This window comes from Rhinopithecus bieti, unplaced genomic scaffold (genome assembly GCF_001698545.2).
Source record: "Rhinopithecus bieti isolate Rb0 unplaced genomic scaffold, ASM169854v2 scaffold_2432, whole genome shotgun sequence".
In the NCBI taxonomy this organism is placed as follows: domain Eukaryota; kingdom Metazoa; phylum Chordata; class Mammalia; order Primates; family Cercopithecidae; genus Rhinopithecus; species Rhinopithecus bieti.
The window spans coordinates 4,242,749-4,262,837 of NW_016804136.1; the positions used below are offsets into that span (position 1 = coordinate 4,242,749).

The 20,089-nt window shown below is 36.6% G+C and overlaps 1 protein-coding gene across 2 annotated transcripts in view; it reads left to right on the plus strand.

Moving 5' to 3' along the window:
• GOLGA4 (golgin A4) overlaps window positions 1-20,089 on the plus strand; it is a 119,677-nt gene that overhangs the window by 61,473 nt on the left and 38,115 nt on the right. For both annotated transcript variants that reach the window (XM_017866586.1, XM_017866582.1), the window contains 6 exons: window positions 6,375-6,553; window positions 10,046-10,177; window positions 12,700-12,855; window positions 14,429-18,663; window positions 19,293-19,414; window positions 19,845-19,975. In XM_017866586.1, the coding sequence (XP_017722075.1) occupies window positions 6,375-6,553; window positions 10,046-10,177; window positions 12,700-12,855; window positions 14,429-18,663; window positions 19,293-19,414; window positions 19,845-19,975 (4,955 nt within the window). The remainder of the gene's footprint in view (window positions 1-6,374; window positions 6,554-10,045; window positions 10,178-12,699; window positions 12,856-14,428; window positions 18,664-19,292; window positions 19,415-19,844; window positions 19,976-20,089) is intronic.

Consider the following 20,089-nt stretch of genomic DNA (forward strand, 5'->3'; position numbering starts at 1 on the left):
CTGGCCAACATGGCAAAACCCCATCTCTACTAAAAATACAAAAATTAGCTGGATATGGTGGCGTGTGCCTGTAGTCCCAGCTACTCAGGAAGCTGAGGCAGGAGAATCGCTTGAACCCCGGGAGGTGGGGGTTGTAGTGAGCCAAGATCATGCCACTGCACTCCAGCCTGGGCGACAGAACGAGACTCTGTTTCAAAAATAATAATACTGATTATAGGCCGGGCGTGGTGGCTCATGCCTGTAATCCCAGCACTTTGGGAGGCCGAGGTGGGCGGATTACCTGAGGTCAGGAGTTTGAGACCAGCCTGGCCAACATGGTGAACACTGTCTCTACTAAAAATACAAAAATTAGCCAGGCATGGTGGCATATGCCTGTAATCCCAGCTATTCTGGAGGCTGAGGCAGGAGAATTGCTTGAACCTGGGAGGTGGAGGTTGAAGATGGTGCCATTGCACTCCAGCCTGGCCGACAGAGCAAAACTTTGTCTCAAAACAAACAAACAACAAAAAACAAACAAACCATTTATAAATCCATTACATGTTAGCACAAATACTTTTATGAAATCTACCTATATTTTCCAAAATAAGGTTTAGTGTGAAGAATGGCCTTGTTTTACATTTTTGTTATCTCATTGCTTGGCTTAATACAATGCAGCTGGATTTTCATGCCTGTTTCTGCATTTAATCTGTTGCGATATATTATTTTGGTTGAAATATATGAAGAAAATCTACTCTTATGTAGACACGTATTTGGAAAAGGGAGGATCTCACAGATCCTCTGAAAGGGTCTCAAGACCCCAGGATCTTTGGACCACATATTGAGAACTGCTGCTGTAGGCTTTGATTTTATTTGCCAAAGAGGGTTGATGATTCAGTGGGAATTCTGATAAAATTATTTTGTTGCTTTTCTGTTAATTTGCATTTCATTCATTTTGTAGTGCTTTTCATTCACTCATTTTGTTTGTTTGTTTTTGCTGGGATAAAGACAGGCATTGGCTTACTTATTCATTCTTCATGTCATTAACCAGCTTGTTAGGATCATCAATTAATCTAGAGGTTAACAGCCTTTTCACACTTCTGCATTTTTGTTTATTTCCTGCACTGAGAGTAGAAGTGGGTCTTGTTAACCATGTAGTAAAGTGTTCTCTGGGACAGTGTAACAAAATAGTAATGCTACATGAAATCTCAGAATTCTGGCATTTCTTATTATAATTGATTGGTATGCTCAAGATGAGGAGTATCCTCTAAGAGGTGCTGGAGTAGCAAAAACATTGCCACATTCTTCCTAGCTGTATCTAAGGATTAGTTATTTTATTCCCCTTTATTACTACTTCAGCTATCTTTTTGTGAAATATTTTCTTTGTCACTTAATACCTAGTATATGCTTGGCAGTTGGTAAACAGCTGCCAAGTATGTATTTGATGACTGAATGGTTGGATTATTGAGCTACAGATTGCCACCCTTTCTCATTTAACCCTTATAGAGAGTGTTTGCCCATTTTTATAATTCCCATGGATGTGAGTGAACCTCATCTGAAGTGGAAAGTGAGGAGCTAGCAATAAAGGATCTGCCCTGCATTTTACTTAACTGACAGAGGAGCATACTTACAGTTCATTGAAAATTGACCTAAAAGTATTTTTTAAGTGTGTGTGTTTTTTAAAATAAAAATTGCCTGAGATACATTGAATTTTGCTTTGGAAGAACACAGTGTGTTCTTGCAAGATTCTGTGGCAGTTCATGCTTAGCCTTCCTATTGATGTGTGCCGTGACTGTGGTTTTCCCATGCACTCTTGCATGTTGGCAGAAGACTTGTCAGCTGTGGCTGATGCACGCTTTATTTCTCCTTACTTATCTTTTGTTGGGAATTTGAAAGATAAATTGTCTAGACATTTTGAACATACTTTTTTAGTACTTACATTAAAATCCTATTTTCACTTTGGAAAGAGTAGGGAATTCACTTTTATAATATTATAGGCTGGGGATGCCATTTCTGGGGGTTACAAGGTCAGGTGAGATGTTTCTGGGTAGTAAGTAAACTCTCGGTATATCCTCCTTAAACATTGTGATAAGACTCAGTGTTGGAGGCAGACTTCCTGTGAGGAAGTGGCTTCATTTGTGATACAGTATAGAATCCATAATGGGTTTGAAATATGTTTTCTGTGTTTGGAGATAGAGATATGTAATCTTAATACCTTTCCCCACTGCTTTTTTGGCTATTTAACATTTCCTTAAAGCAGGATGGGGAGGTAGAAAGCAGTGAGTTTTGTGTCAGAAGAAGTATGACATATTGCATTTTGTTGAGAGTTAAAAGCCATTAGTAATTGATTGGTTCAGAAATTCTGCTTTAGTAAGAAATATTATTGCCCAACGGAGCTTGATCCATGTCAGCATTCTTAGTTTTTAAAAATATTGCAAGGTAAAGATCGTTGCTTAAATCCAATTTTAAAGTTCTATCATCAGGCTTATATATTCAGGTTGATTTGTCATCTGAAGGAAAAATTGGATGCTTCAGTTACCATATTTCAATGAAAGATTTCAGTGGTTTCTTTCTAGGTGTGAAATTATTTGGTTCCCTGACATGGTACTAGAAAGTGGGAGAGAGGGTTGATGAAAAGAACTTTGAAACCAAATCCATCCTATTTTCGTCATTGTATAATGGATAATAAGGTGACTTGGACAAACTGTTTTAGTGGATTAAACACTAAAATTAGACTCTATATAGAATAGTACCTGAAATTTATTGAATGTGATTAGAAAACTTAGTTAGCAGAAAATTATATCTAAACAGGAACTTGTGGCATGGATTTTTTGTTGTTTGAAAAGGTGAGAACATTACATTTATTTTTTATACTGTGCTGGATTCTGGAATTTTAAAATGAAAACAAAAAATTCACTAGATTTGACTACATAGTTTTGTTTTATTTTACTTAATTGACAAAAGGTTTTCATTTAAACTCTTATTTTGCTGAAAGGGTTTCAAAACTCTTCAGTTTCTCCAGAGCCTGATTGAAGATATTTTTGTGAATTACTCAAATGCCGAGATGCAATTTTATATGCTGAATAATAATGAAAAGGTGCTGATGACATCTAAGTATTAAAAGACATTGGTCATACCTTTTTTCATTCCCCCAGCATTTAAACCTTCAACACAAACTTAGGCAGTAAGCACTTTGTTTCAGAATCTTTCCCATAATTAATCACTTTACTGGACTGATTTTTTTAAGTGAGGAAACTTAATTTCTTGTTAGTGGTAAGCGTTCATTATTTCTTGACTGATTTTTTTAAGTGAGGAAACTAATTTCTTGTTAGCAGTAAGCGTTCATTATTTCTGTATTTTCTGTATGGTTGACATTAGAATTTATAGTAAAAGAATATGTAAACCAAAGACACCATTTTTGTTTCCAACATATTTATATCTAAGGATTATCATGTTGGGGTTTGCAGGCAAATGCCAGTAAAGTTAGAATAGGAATCTTTTCTTTTTTTTTTTTTGAGACGTCTCTCTTTGTCAGCTAAGCTAGAGTGCAGTGGCACAATCACTGCGCACTGCAGCCTTGACCTCTCAGACTTAAGTGATTCTCCCACCTCAGCTGCTCAGAGTAGCTGAGACTACAGGTACAAGCCAACCTGCCTGGCTAATTTTTAATTTTTTTGTAGAGATGGGGTTTCACTGTGTTGCCTAGGCTGGTCTTGAACTCCTGGGCTCAGGCAATCCTCCCACCTTGGCCTCCCACAGTGATGGAATTATAGGCATGAGCCCCACTGCACCTGGCAATAGGAATCTTTATAAATAATTTCAGCTAATTAATATTCCTTTGAAATTTAGACCTTATTTGAGTATCAGTTTTATACTTTGGGCATATAAAATAAATTGGATAGATTTGCTTTTTATATAAAAGATACCACTTTGGGAGGCCGACGCGATGGATCATGAGGTCAGGAGTTTGAGACCAGCCTGGCCAATATGGTGAAACCCTGTCTTTACTGAAAATACAGAAATTAGCTGGGCGTGGTGGCGGGCACCTGTAGTGCCAGCTACTCTGGAGGCCGAGGCAGGAGAATCGCTTGAACCTGGGAGGCAGAGGTTGCAGGGAGCCGAGATCGCGCCCACTGCACTCTAGCCTGGTTGACAGAATGAGACTCCGTGTCAAAAGAAAAAAATATATATGATTGTCAGATAAATTACTTTTTAAATGATTGAGCAAACGAAGTTGCATTTCCCAGTTGTTACCAGAATTCACTCTTCTCTTGGCAATTTTGCCTTTGAGAAAATGCTTTAGAGTAAATGTTTGTCTTGAGGTTTGCAATTCCTATGCCCAAACCACTGTGTTAAACCAAATTGTTAATGAAAGGCCTTTTTTTCTGAGCTGTCATAGGTTGAAGTTCCCACATTTCTTATACCACTGGAAGTGAAAATATTATATATGCCAATAAACGACTGTCTCCCTGGGGCATATGTTTCTTGGTAGGATTACAAACCCATCTTGAAAACTGAGTTTTGTTTATCGTCCATCTCAATGGTAGAGGGAAGTCTGGAGACTTCTGTGAGGACTAAAGGAAATAATCTAGGATGGCAGTAGCAGTAGGACTTTCCTAGGGTATCATTATGCTAATAATGCGTGTGTGTGTGTGTGCATGCATACATACATATACAACCCACATATATGTACGCATATGTAAAGGCGTATACAGATCCTCCTTGACTTATGGTGGGGTTAGAATTTGATAAATTAATTGTAAGTTGAAAATATCAGTATCAACTTGTAAAGGGTTTATCCAGACATAACTTTATTATTAAGTGGAGGAGTGTACTGAATGTGTATTGCTTTTGCACCATTGTGAAGTTGACAGATCCAAGACCATCATAAATCAGGGACCATCTGTGTACACAAATACACGTAAACACACACATATGTTTTTTTTTTTTTGGAGACAAAGTCTTGCTCTGTCGGGCAAGCTGGAGTGCAGTGGCACCATCTCAGCTCACTGCAGCCTCCGTCTCCCAGACTCAAGTGATTCTACTGCCTCCAGCCTCCTGGGTAGCTGGGACTACAGGAGTGTGCTACTGCTCACTCAGGCTAATTTTTGTATTTTTAGTAGAGATGGGGTTTCACCATGTTGGCCAGGCTGGTCTTGAACTCCTGACCTCAGGTAATTCACCTGCCTCAGCCTCCAAAAGTGCTGGGATTACAGGTGTGAGCCACTGTGCCCGGTCACATGTATGTATTTTCGGTGTCAAGTTACACACCTGTTGCACCCATCCTATCTGATTTTGTTTGATAATGTTGAGCTGTTTGGCCTCTTTAAAGACCTGGCCAGATGCAGTGTCTCATGCCTGTAATCCCAGCACTTTGGGAGGATAAGGTGGATGGATCACTTGAGGTCAGGAGTTTGAAACCATTCTGGACAATATGGTGAAAAGGCATCTCTACCAAAAATACAAAAATTAGTCAAGCATGGTGGTGCATGCCTGTGGTCTCAGCTACTTGGGAGGCTGAGGCAGGAGTATTGCTTGAACCCGGGAGGCGGAGGTAGCAGTGAGCTGAGATTGCACCACTGCACTCCAGCCTGGGTGACAGAACAAGATTCCGTCTCAAACACACACACACACACACACACACACACACACACACACACACACACAGGAAAAAAAACCTACTACTCTAGCCAAGATGATTATTTTTGCAGAGCCTGAATTCTTCCTTATCTTACCCAAAAACCCCCTGCTGTGGTAGTGCCTTTCTATAATGCTGTTGAATCAGGTAAAGATTTCTTTCCAGTCACCTGGAAAGAGCTCTGGTTTGAAACTTATACAAATAGTAAGTTTCATTTCGAAATATTCAGCCGGTAAATGTTTAAAAAAGTAACAAAAATCTCTGCTCTTTTATTATATAGTTAAGAAGTTTTAAAATAAAATATGCCTAAGAATAGTTTTCCGTTCTTAAAAGTGTCGTAGTGAGTATATAATAGTATTACATAATTATTGATGATAAGAACTATAGAGCAAACAAAAAGCAATTGAAATTATACAGTACAGAAATAGGGACAAATCTTCATTTCTTTAAATTTACTATCCATAAAGAAACTGGTAGAGAATGGAGAGCCTTCAGTCATTTATGTTTTCCAAACTTCTAAGCTTAGGCTCGTATAAACAGTCTTAATATCCTAATCCAGAACTCAGTGACAAATTGGTTTTGGTGACTGAACATTTCTTGTGGCTTTGTTGAACTACTCCAATATGTCTTGGCTTAGAACAATGATGAGTTTTTAAACCTGTCCTGCTACTGCTGCTCTTAGTTCTCAAAAATTGAATGTAAAACACTTTAGCTCAGTGATATTTCTTGAGATACTTGTTTTCTGCTGTTTTCATTATAGCTTTTGAGGAACTTGAAAAAGCTTTGAGTACAGCCCAAAAAACAGAGGAAGCACGGAGAAAACTGAAAGCAGAAATGGATGAACAAATAAAAACTATCGAAAAAACAAGTGAGGAGGAACGCATCAGTCTTCAACAGGAATTAAGTCGGGTGAAACAAGAGGTTGTTGATGTAATGAAAGTAAGAATAATTCTGTAATGAAATGGGCCACAACAAATTTGAAATTTAAGTGTATTTTTCCTTACACTCTTTGACTGTAAAGAAGAATTTGTTTGTATTTTAGACATTGACTGTTTCCTGATATTCAGGATGTAGTACAAATTTTGATAGATAAATGCATTTAATACTAAGGTAATTCTTTGGAACCTTTTAAGCTTTGCTTTCTCTCCAGTGGACTATGTTATAAACTGAGATGTGCCTTAACTGTTCTGTGGCTCCCCAAAGCTTAGGCACCTTGAAGATAGGCTACTTAGCTGCTTCAGTAGCGCATCCTCCAAAGAACTTGGCCAAGAAGATACTTGCCTAGTGTGTGTTGAGGGAATGAGGGAGTAAGTGACTGTGGGACTAGATTGTTTAAATGTTTTAAAGGATCATTATTACTTAATGTTCTGGTTACTCTTAATATAGATAGACCTCACTTTAAAAGTTAGCTTTTTGGAAAGATCTCTTAGAAATTAATGAATTTTTAAAATCCCATAGATTTTCAATTTTTCAGAAATATGAACATGTCATCATCATGGCCCCTCCTTGCTCCCAGCTTCCTTCCTCACCCATTTTTTTCTGCTTTGTTTTTTTGCTTGTTTTTCCTCCTGTCATGTTTGCCTTTCTTGCCACGTTGCTCATTTTATCCTGTTTCTTTACTGACTCCCCGTTTATATTCTTGATATTTGATTATGGCCACTAAAATTGCTCAAGATAAATTATAGATCTGAATAGATGAGGCTTGGATTTCAGAGTTTCAGTATGCATTTCTATAACTCATGGTAAGGTTTCTGTGATTTTACTTATGAGTGCATAACAGGCATTGAGGGGGTAAATTATATTTCTTTTCATTTTCTTCTTCCTGCTGAACTGTAGGTAATTTTCAAAGTAGAAATTATTTGTGGCCAATTATTGGATATATAAGGCCTTAACTGTAACTGCCTGACTGTATTTTAAGTTTTAAAGTAGTCATATGATGTGATAAGTAATGTTACCATGGACTCCAACAACTTAAAAATAGTGTATTATTTTGAAAGGTAATAATATAGACATATGGTATAAAAATCAGAGGATATAATGTGTATAGTGAAAAGATTCCCCTGTTTTCCCAAAGAAAAGTGCTGTTTTCCTTTTTGAGTATATTTCTCATAGATAGCCTGTGTATATAATTTCTCTTTTCTCCTCTAATTTTTTTTTCTTTTCCTTATAGATGGGTTTATTAGGCTTCCTTTAAATGGTATCTAGATTTTTTTTTTAACTTAAAACCACATGGTTAATCCTGACATCATTTTAAAATTCAATTTTTTCTTTTTTTAAACACAAAAGATAGCATGTTATATAGAATGTTCTATATTTTGCTTTTCCACTTAATAATCTTTCTAGGAGATTGTTTCTTAGCCATTGGTAGTTGATAATTCATAGTGATACCCCATTTATTTTAAAGGCTGCTGCTCAAGATTTCATTGTATGAATGTCCTGTAATTTAATCAGTTTCCTATTGATAGATACTTAGATTGTTTTGTTTTTGCTATTGCAAATTATCACTTTTTTTTTTTCCTTTTTTTTTTTTTTTTTTTGAGACGGAGTCTTGCTCTCTCACCCAGGCTGGAGAGTGCAATGTTGCAATCTCGATTCACTGCATCCTCGGCCTCCCAGGTTCAAGCGATTCTCCTGCCTCAGCCTCCTGAGTAGCTGGGATTACAGGCATGTGCCATCATGCCTAGCTAATTTTTGTATTTTTAATAGAGATAGGGTTTCACCATGTTGGCCAGGCTGGTCTCAAACTCCTGATCTCAGGTGATGCACTAGCCTCGGCCTCCCAAATTTTTGGGATTACAGGCATGAGCCACTGTGCCTGGCCTGTGAATATTCTTATCCATACTTGTTTACATTTATATTTCTTTAGGGTAGATGACTACAAGTGGACTATTAAGCAAAGACTATATGTATTTTTAATTGTTGCCTAGTTGCTGTGAGGTCTGTGGAGGACAATTTATACCCTCACAAGCAATGTGTTAGAATATGTTTCCCCCCTCATAAAGATAGCATTATCTAACTTTATCTTTCCAAGTTTATATGTTAAAAAAATTATCATTCTAATATATATAATTCTTACCTGTATGATAAACATATTTTTCCTATTTAAGTTATTTGGCCAAATCCTTGACTCACTTTTCTGTTGGGCTATTGGTCTTTTATTGATTTGTAGAAGCTCTTTGTTTGTGAGAATTAGCCCTTTGGACATAGGTCCTTTTAGCCAAATAGTTTTCTCAGTTTGTTATTTGTTGACTTTGCAACTTGTTTTTGTAGAAATTTTTTTTTCCTTGTAGTTGAATTTATAAGGCTTTTCTTTAAATGCTATCTGGATTTTTTTTTTTTTTTTAAACACGTGTTCAGTCCTGAGATCATTTTTTAAAATTTGATTTTTTCTTCTGGCACTTCCATGCTTTCATTTTTTTACCGTTAACATCTTTGATCTAACTGAAATTTATTTAGTGTAAGGAGTGAGGTAAGGATTCAACTTAAATTTTTCCCAGATGGCTACCAAATGGTCTTCAAATCATTTATTTAGTAATCCACATTTCTCTCTCCAATATGCCATATTATCTTCTTTTTTTGTTTGTTTTTTTTTGTAGAGACTGGGTCTCCCTATTTTGTCCAGGCTAGTCTTGAACTCCTGAGCTCAAACTGTCCTCCTGCCTTGGCCTCCCAAAGTGCTGGGATTACAGGCATAAGCCACCATGCCCCGCCCATGTTATCTTTAATACATACTAAATTATTAAAGTATTAAATGTGAGGTTTTTTTTCCTTCATTCTCTGTGCTGTTCTATTGCTTTGTCTGACCGTGTGCAGCTCTTTACTCTAATTTTATAATATGCTATTTGGTAGCTTCTTATTATTACTCTTATTTCTTGGAATAGTGTTTGTTATTCTTCCATGTTTATTTTGTCCAGTGGGCTCCCCCATTCTGGTTTTTTTTTTTGGTATATTAACTTTTAGATTTATATAAGGAGATTTGACATTTTATGAGATTGAGGTTTCCTATCCAAAAAAAAAGAACAAGGCCTGTACCTTTTAATAAATAGTACAAACCTGGAAAGCTGGGCATAATTTGATTGGTGCATCCAGGGCGCACCTTCACCAGTGTAGTGCCCTCTCTGAGAGCATCCTTATTCCTCAGCTGTGCTCCCCTATCCTGACTTGTAGGGAACATCCCTACAAGATGTGGAAATGAAGTCTATTGCAGCAGCAGCAGCACTTGTCTTAAAATAAGAGGAAAATTACTGGTTATTCTTTTAACTATCATGGCTTTGATGACTTTGATCTGTGTAGGAAATGTGTTTTAGGAGGAATATGATTTTTTTTCTTCTTAAAAAGTTATTAGTTTGAGTAAATTATAATAGTATTTAGTTGTGGAGTTACATATTTTATTCTGGGTGTCCTTATATTATCTATTTGGCTCATTTTCAGAAATCCTCAGAAAAACAAATTGCTAAGCTACAGAAGCTTCATGAAAAGGAGCTGGCCAGAAAAGAGCAGGAACTGACCAAGAAGCTTCAGACCCGAGAAAGGGAATTTCAGGAGCAAATGAAAGTAGCTCTTGTAAGTGCCTATTTTTTTTTTTCTGCTCTAGATATACTTCTCAGAGTTACAAAGTTATCATCCTCTCACCGTTGCATTCCAGTTGGAGGTCAGACTACTGGCAGCCTTGACGTTTGGGTATAAAGAGAGGATAGGGAGTAGGCAAGCTGTCAGAGCTTATTAGCTTGGTATTGTGTGAAAATTAAATTTACTGATCTGACACACTTTCTTTCTTTCTTTTTTTTTTTCCGAGATGGAGTCTCGCTCTATCGCCTAGGCTGGAGTGCAGTGGTGAGATCTCGGCTCACTGCAGCCTGTATAATCTCCATCTCCCCAGTTCAAGTGATTCCCCTGCCTCAGCCTCAGAAGTAACTGGGACTGCAGGTGCACACCACCAAGCTCAGCGAATTTTTTTTTTTTTAGTAGAGATGGGGTTTCACCATGTTGGCCAGGCTGATCTTGAGCTCCTCACCTCACGTTATCCACCCACATTGGCCTCCCAAAGTGTTGGGATTACAGGTGTGAGCCACTGTGCTTGGCCATACTTTCTTTTTAAAACATTTAAAAAATTTTAACAATTTCTTTCAATATTTATATTTCTCTTTCGTTGTCAATATTCACTATAACTAACACACTTTCATTAAGCAGTTTGTTTATCCATCCCTCCCACCTGACAGTAGGCTATGATTAGGGACAAGAAAAGGAGAAGATAGATTAATTGAACTAGTGACTGCATAATTCAAGAAGAGAGTGCATAATTCAAGAACAATGTCAAAAATCTCATCAGACTGAGTGTACCCAGAGCTCAAGTCTGAGAAAATTTTGGCTGAGTTGCATTTTACAGAAGAAGAAATAAAAATGGCCAAGTAATTTTTATTTTAAGTGGAATAATTTCAGTACTAATTTTCAGTCCTTATGATGGCTTAAAAAATAGAGTTAAATTTAAAAACTTCCTGAACTAACAAAAACCAGAAAAGCAGATTGAGATTTTTGCTGAAAGATTTTTTAAAGTAGCATAATTTGAAAGTTTAAAACAAAAAATATTTTTCTTCACTTATGAAAGCCTTTTACATAAGTTGCCCATAAAAAAGTGTTAGTGACAAAAATGTAATATGTTGTTGTATGAAGTTATTATCCATAAGATAATATGTATAACTCAAAAATACTTTCAGTGTAAAAGGATTATAAATAGTATTTTAGATTTTAATCTTCTTTCTTACATATATTGTTGTTTTCACTCTTAGTTGCTTCTGGGGCTCCGAGAATTTCTAGCAGCAGTGATTCTTGAATTGAGTTAACAAGTTCTCTAACCTGCTCTGTGGGGGCACATGGATTTACAGTATGATTGGGTGTCTATGGTCATGAAATTTACACATATATGGCCACATACTTGTTTTCTTTGTTGATCCAGAAAAGAATTAAAGCATTTTACCAGAATACTTAAACTGTAACAGTACAACATAAATTAAAAATAGGGGCAAAAAATTAAGAAACAAAGTGGGAAATAAATAGCACTAAAAATGCCTGTCATGAGGACCTACTCTGAGTTTTCATGCTGGGGTAATTGACCTTTGGGGACACTGAGCCAGCCTTCATATACACATGTGTGGGTACCTGTGCCTGCCCGTTTCTTAATTCAGTGGACTATTAAAATTTCCTCCTTTATGGGCATGTAGAGATATATTTAAAATATAGTTTACATTAAATAATATATTTAAATGGATATTTTAAAATCAGTGCTATGGAAACTAATATTTTCTTATCAACCTACTCTCAATATGGTACAAAATTTTTCCTTAATTAAAGTAGTGCACTTTACTTTGAGTACAGTGAACTGAAAGTATTGCCGTTGGCAATATCTGCTCTAAGCAATAGGTATAGATAAGTACACTTGTCTTAATTGGAGTTCAGTTAAGAAATTAACATTTAATATGTTAATCGACCATTAAAAATACTCTCTAAAGCTTCTCTTCTCAAAACACTAAACACTTTAAATTCAATATTGATACATGGTAAGGACAATCAGAGAAGCTTTTAAGGATTGAACCAATGTAGCTTTTTAAGGTAGAACCAATGTAGCTTTGTTTTATAGATACTGTCTTGATCTTACCCATATATTCACAAGTCATCTTCTGATTTCAATTTGATTTTCCGTGTGGGGTCCCTTTCTAAATGAGGTATTTCTCACAAACTGTATAAACTTAAATCTAGTTTCTAGACCTAGAGTAGAAATACCGAACTCTGGTGACCTTTCACATTCAGCAGTGTTTTGTAAAACATTCAAGTAGTGGAAAAATAGCAGACATAGTGGGGTTATTGGAACAAAATTTTTCATATCAGTAGTAATTGTGGCAATTACCCCACTGGAAAAGCCATAGTGCCTTGTTTCTATAGACTAGAGCATGGGAGGAGAGAGTTGATGACATTACCTATCCAACAGGGCTGGGTGCAGATCAAAAGAAATGAATGATTCCTGGGGAAGTACTTTGCAAATGCTGAAGATTTATATGCATTTAAGGTGGTATTAATTATTTTTGGCACAGGAAAAGAGTCAATCAGAATATTTGAAGATCAGCCAAGAAAAAGAACAGCAAGAATCTTTGGCCCTAGAAGAGTTAGAGTTGCAGAAAAAAGCAATCCTCACAGAAAGTGAAAATAAACTTCGGAACCTTCAGCAAGAAGTAGAGACTTACAGAACTGTAAGTTTTAATGAAGATTCTGGAGTTGTGAAACTATTTGCCTATGAAAATTTGTTATCTCTGTAGTCAGTATAAAGTTTCAAAGATTACTGGATTAGATTTATGTATACGTGCCCTTCATTTTTAGGTAGTGTGCGCTATGCATGGGAGTGGATTTGGCTTTAGGCTCTGTTTATTACATGGTGCTCCTGGTTCTGCCTTTAGCTGGCTGTATTTCTGTCAGCCACTGAGTCTGCCGCTTTTCACTGACCCTGCAGCATCTCCATTGCGTACTCATCCTTGATGTCTAGGAAGTGGGCTCATTTTGTAGGCGCTGTTTGTTCTGGCACCTTCCTGCATGTCCAGGTTTATCTTATGCCATGTCCTGAACGTAATCCAGTCTCTGCTTATATCACAGTTTAATTACACTAGTGTGTTGTTTTGCATTTGGTTTCCCCAGTTTTTCCATACTAAACATAGTCCCGTAATGAACATATTTGTATATATGTCTCAGAGTGTACATTTTAAAGACCCTGTCTGACCCTTTCCTTAGTAGTATTTGAAACGTACAACCTGTTTTGAAAACTGACGATGTTTAGACTTGTTAGCTTTTTTGCTCTGATTTAGATAGTAAAACAGCCATACTTCTTACTCATAGCTCTAAACCATCCTTAATTTTTCCGTTACTAACGCTTACAAAAGGTTCCATGGTGGGTGAAATGGACACTTAGGAGGCCTAGATCTTCTACTTGTTAGCTTTTTAATTTAATTATACTTTAATTTCATCACCTGTCTCATGAAGAGATTATATTCAGTAATTCCTTGGGACCCTAGGACCTTTCCAGTTCTGACATTTTGTGGGTCTGCCTTACTTAACTCCTTCAGAGTCAAAATTACATTTTCATGAGATAATAATAATCTTTGTTAAAATTTGTGTAAGTTCCTTCTTTTTGAAAAAAGAACCTTCTAAATGATAATTTTGAAGGTGGAAAATCATACGTTCTTTTTCTTCTAAAATTATGAGAATAATAAAATAGTATGTAGGCTGGAACTATGAGTTGGGTTAAGCATATAATCTTTTCTTTTCTTTTTTGTTGTTTTTTTTGTTTGTTTGTTTTTCAAGACAGTCTTGCTTTGTTGCCCAGGCTGGAGTGTAGTGGCACGATCTCAGCTCACTGCAGCCTCCGCTGGGTTCAAGGGATTCCCCAACCTCAGCCTCCCGAGTAGCTGGGACTACAGTTGCACGCTACCCCGCCTGGCTAATTTTTGTATTTTTTTGGTAGAGGCAGGGCTTTACCATGTTGGCCAGGCTGGGTCTCAAACTCTCGGCTTCAAGTGATCTGCCCTCCTCGGCCTCCCAGACTGCTGGGATTACAGGCGTGAGCCACCACGCCTAGCCATAATCTTTTCTTTGTTATTTAATTCCTTTAGTAATTGAGCACAGATTCTTTGTCCTTTCTAGTGTTTGGTATGATATGTTAAGCTATTTATGTAAATTTTGATCTTCAGGTAGGTGGTAGACATCATGTCTGTGTATCATTGCTAATAGGTAAGTACGTACTTTAATAAAAATGCATCTGTTTTTAATTAACAGAGAATTCTTGAATTGGAAAGTTCTTTGGAAAAAAGCTTACAAGAAAACAAACATCAGTCAAAAGATTTGGCTGTTCATCTGGAAGCTGAAAAAAATAAGCACAATAAGGAGATTACAGTCATGGTTGAAAAACACAAGACAGAATTGGAAAGCCTTAAGCATCAGCACGATGCCCTTTGGACTGAAAAACTCCAAGTCTTAAAGCAACAATATCAGACAGAAATGGAAAAACTTAGGGAAAGGTGTGAACAAGAAAAAGAAACATTGTTGAAAGACAAAGAGATTCTCTTCCAGGCTCACATAGAAGAAATGAATGAAAAGACTTTAGAAAAGCTTGACGTGAAACAAACAGAACTAGAATCATTATCTTCTGAACTGTCAGAGGTATTAAAAGCCCGTCACAAGCTAGAAGAGGAACTTTCTGTTCTGAAAGATCAAACAGATAAAATGAAGCAGGAATTAGAGGCCAAGATGGATGAACAGAAAAATTATCACCAGCAGCAAGTTGACAGTATCATTAAAGAACACGAGGTATCTATCCAGAGGACTGAGAAGGCATTAAAAGATCAAATTAATCAACTTGAGCTTCTGTTGAAGGAAAAGGACAAGCATTTGAAAGAGCATCAGACTCATGTGGAAAATTTAGAGGCAGATATTAAAAGGTCTGAAGGGGAACTCCAGCAGGCATCTGCTAAGCTGGATGTTTTTCAGTCTTACCAGAGTGCCACACATGAGCAGACAAAAGCATATGAGGAACAGTTGGCCCAGTTGCAGCAGAAGTTGTTGGATTTGGAAACAGAAAGAATTCTTCTTACCAAACAGGTAGCTGAAGTTGAAACACAAAAGAAAGATGTTTGTACTGAGTTAGATGCTCACAAAATCCAGGTGCAGGACTTAATGCAGCAACTTGAAAAACAGAATAGTGAAATGGAGCAAAAGGTAAAATCTTTAACCCAAGTCTATGAGTCCAAACTTGAAGATAGTAACAGAGAACAGGAACAGACAATGCAAATCTTGGTGGAAAAGGAAAATACAATTTTACAAATGAGAGAAGGACAGAAGAAAGAAATTGAGATACTCACACAGAAATTGTCAGCCAAGGAGGACAGTATTCATGTTTTGAATGAGGAATATGAAACCAAATTTAAAAACCAAGAAAAAAAGATGGAAAAAATTAAGCAGAAAGCAAAGGAGATGCAAGAAACGTTAAAGAAAAAATTACTGGATCAGGAAGCCAAACTTAAGAAAGAGCTTGAAAATACTGTTCTAGAACTTAGTCAGAAAGAAAAACAGTTTAATGCCAAAATGCTGGAAATGGCACAGGCTAACTCAGCTGGAATCAGTGATGCAGTGTCAAGACTGGAAACAAACCAAAAGGAACAAATAGAAAGTCTTACAGAGGTTCATCAACGAGAACTCAATGATGTCATATCAATCTGGGAAAAGAAACTTAATCAGCAAGCTGACGAACTTCAGGAAATATATGAAATCCAATTGCAGGAAAAAGAACAAGAGGTAGCAGAACTGAAACAGAAGATCCTCCTATTTGGGTGTGAAAAAGAAGAGATGAACAAGGAAATAACATGGCTGAAGGAAGAAGGTGTTAAGCAGGATACAACACTAAATGAATTACAGCAACAGTTAAAGCAGAAGTCTGCCCATGTGAATTCTCTTGCACAAGATGAAACTAAACTGAAAGCCCACCTTGAAAAGCTGGAGGTTGACTTGAATAATTCTCTGAAGGAAAATACTTTTCTTCAAGAGCAGCTAGTTGAACTGAAGATGCTGGCAGAAGAAGATAAGCGGAAGGTTTCTGAGTTGACTAGCAAGTTGAAAACCACAGATGAAGAATTCCAGAGTTTGAAATCTTCACATGAAAGCAGTAACAAAAGCCTAGAGGACAAGAGCTTGGAATTTAAAAAACTGTCTGAGGAACTAGCGATTCAGCTAGATATTTGCTGTAAGAAAACCGAAGCCTTACTAGAAGCTAAAACAAATGAGCTAATCAACATTAGTAGTAGTAAAACTAATGCCATTCTCTCTAGGATTTCTCATTGTCAGCACCATACAACTAAAGTTAAGGAGGCACTGTTAATTAAAACTTGCACAGTTTCTGAATTAGAAGCACAGCTTAGACAGTTGACAGAGGAACAGAATGCACTAAATATTTCTTTTCAACAGGCTACTCATCAGTTAGAAGAAAAAGAAAATCAAATTAAGAGCATGAAGGCTGATATTGAAAGTCTTGTAACAGAAAAAGAAGCCTTACAGAAGGAAGGAGGCAATCAGCAACAGGCTGCTTCTGAAAAGGAGTCTTGTATAACACAGTTGAAGAAAGAGTTATCTGAAAACATCAACGCTGTCACATTGATGAAAGAAGAGCTTAAAGAAAAAAAAATTGAGATTAGCAGTCTTAGTAAACAACTAACTGATTTGAATGTTCAACTTCAAAATAGTATCAGCCTATCCGAAAAAGAAGCAGCCATTTCATCACTAAGAAAGCAGTATGATGAAGAAAAACATGAATTGCTGGATCAGGTGCAAGATTTATCTTTAAAAGTTGATACTCTGAGTAAAGAGAAAATGTCTGCTCTTGAGCAGGTAGATCACTGGTCCAATAAATTCTCAGAATGGAAGAAGAAAGCGCAGTCAAGATTTACACAGCATCAAAACACTATTAAAGAATTGCAGACTCAGCTTGAATTAAAATCAAAGGAAGCTCATGAAAAGGATGAGAAGATAAATTTATTGAAGGAAGACCTTGATCAGCAAAATAAAAGATTTGATTGTTTAAAGGGTGAAATGGAAGACAAGCAGAGCAAGATGGAGAAAAAGGAGTGTAATTTAGAAACAGAGTTAAAGACTCAAACAGCAAGAATTATGGAATTGGAGGACCATATTACCCAGAAAACGATTGAAATAGAGACCTTAAATGAAGTTCTTAAAAATTACAATCAACAAAAGGATATTGAACACAAAGAATTGGTTCAGAAACTTCAACATTTTCAAGAGTTAGGAGAGGAAAAGGACAACAGGGTTAAAGAAGCTGAAGAAAAAATCTTAACACTTGAAAACCAAGTTTATTCCATGAAAGCTGAACTTGAAACTAAGAAGAAAGAATTAGAACATGTGAATTTAAGTGTGAAAAGCAAAGAGGAGGAGTTAAAGGCATTGGAAGATAGGCTTGAGTCAGAAAGTGCTGCAAAATTAGCAGAGTTGAAGAAAAAAGCTGAACAAAAAATTGCTGCCATTAAGAAGCAGTTGTTATCTCAAATGGAAGAGAAAGAAGAGCAGTATAAAAAAGGTACAGAAAGCCATTTGAGTGAGTTAAATACAAAATTGCAGGAAAAAGAAAGGGAAGTTCACATCTTGGAAGAAAAACTTAAGTCAGTGGAAAGTTCACAATCAGAAACATTAATTGTACCCAGATCAGCAAAAAATGTGGCAGCATGTACTGAACAAGAAGCAGATTCCCAAGGCTGTATGCAGAAGACACATGAAGAAAAAATCAGTATTTTACAAAGAAATTTAACTGAAAAAGAAAAGCTGTTGCCGAGGGTAGGGCAGGAAAAAGAAGAGACCGTTTCTTCTCATTCTGAAACGCAGTGCAAATACCAGGAGCTCTTAATAAAGCTAGAACATGCTGAGGCAAAGCAACATGAAGATCAAGTTATGATAGGTCATCTTCAAGAAGAACTTGAAGAAAAAAACAAGAAATATTCCTTGATAGTATCCCAGCATGTGGAAGAAGAAGGAGGTAAAAATAACATACAGGCAAAGCAAAACTTGGAAAATGTGTTTGACGATGTCCAGAAAATCCTCCAGGAGAAGGAACTAACCTGTCAGATCTTGGAGCAAAAGATAAAAGAGCTGGATTCCTGCTTAGTAAGACAGAAAGAAGTACATAGAGTTGAAATGGAAGCGTTGACCTCAAAATATGAAAAATTACAGGCTTTACAACAGATGGATGGAAAAAATAAACCCACAGAACTTTTGGAAGAAAACACTGACGAAAAGTCCAAATCACATTTGGTCCAACCCAAATTGCTTAGTAACATGGAAGCCCAGCACAATGACCTGGAGTTTAAATTAGCAGGGGCAGAACGGGAGAAACAGAAACTGGGCAAGGAGATTGTTAGACTGCAGAAAGACCTTCGAATGTTGAGAAAGGAGCATCAGCAAGAATTGGAAATACTAAAGAAAGAGTATGAACAAGAAAGGGAAGAGAAAATCAAGTAAGTTTTATATCAGCTTGAATATTTTTATGGCAGTCCTTAATGAAGTCTCCTTTTTTTTTTTGGTGCCTAATACAGTTATTTTAAATTATTTGGGTAAGTTTCACCAACCCAAAGTATTAAACATAAATCCAGTATGTTAAATATGAGGAGAAGTAAAAACAATTTAGGGCAAGTGACAGTGTTATTCCATGTCCATTTAGGGGAGAAAAACCTTTTCTTGTGTACAAGATTCTGGTTATTAGGGATATATCCAAGTAATTATTTTCTTTTCGTTTCATTGTTTTTAGTATTAGCAGTATTATTATATAACATAGATGTGTTTTGAAAAAAATTAAAATGGAAAACAAAAATTCTGTGGTTCCTAGGACCACTCCCTTAGAAGTAATCATAGTTGATATGTCCCTCCAGAAGTGTTTTCTGTACCTGGACACACAACACACACACACACACACACACACACACACACACACACACACACACACACACATCTCTCTCTCTCTCTCTCTCTCTCTCTCTCCAAAAATGTTTTCATACAGTGAACTCAATGCACTGTCTTGAAGACCAGGTAGTTCCTTGCAGCTTGTTCTTTGTGTGGCCACAGTTAACTGTAAATTTTTGTTACTCAGACAGGAGCAGGAAGATCTTGAACTGAAGCACAATTCCACATTAAAACAGCTGATGAGGGAGTTTAATACGCAGCTGGCACAAAAGGAGCAAGAGCTGGAAATGACCATAAAAGAAACTATCAGTAAGTAAAAGTTTAAATTCCAGAAGGAACAACTATATCAGCAGAGGCTATAATTTAAGCTTATTGTTTTTGCACTTTGTGGTAAGTGCATTAAGTCATTAAACTGGAGAAGAAATAATCCTTGTCCAATAACGTTCTCTATTGGGAACCTGCCCTGCCTGGCAATGACTTACCTTAAGGAGAGGGGGAGCAGGTAAAACAATCGGAAAGTATTAGCTAATTAGTTACCTTGTAAAAAGACACTTTTGCTCAGGGAAAGGATACATATGATCACTGTTGAGTTAGATGTCTCATTAAACATCTTACAATGCTTATATAAAATTAAATACCATCAAAATTAATTGGAATGAGAATTGTTACTGAAACTGAGATGTAAATATTAACTCTTGACTAATGTGTTTTCTTGCCTGTGTCCATTTTTATTTATTAGATAAGGCCCAGGAGGTGGAGGCTGAACTTTTAGAAAGCCATCAAGAAGAGACAAATCAGTTACTTAAAAAAATTGCCGAGAAAGATGATGATCTAAAACAAACAGCCAAAAGATATGAAGAAATCCTTGATGTTTGTACCTTATTTCTTCTCTCTCACTTTTGAAATTTAGCTGTAATAGATTTCGTGGTATTGCTGAAGATTTCCTTTTCAAATGTGTTTTTTTGAACGAAAAGTGTTTTTTTT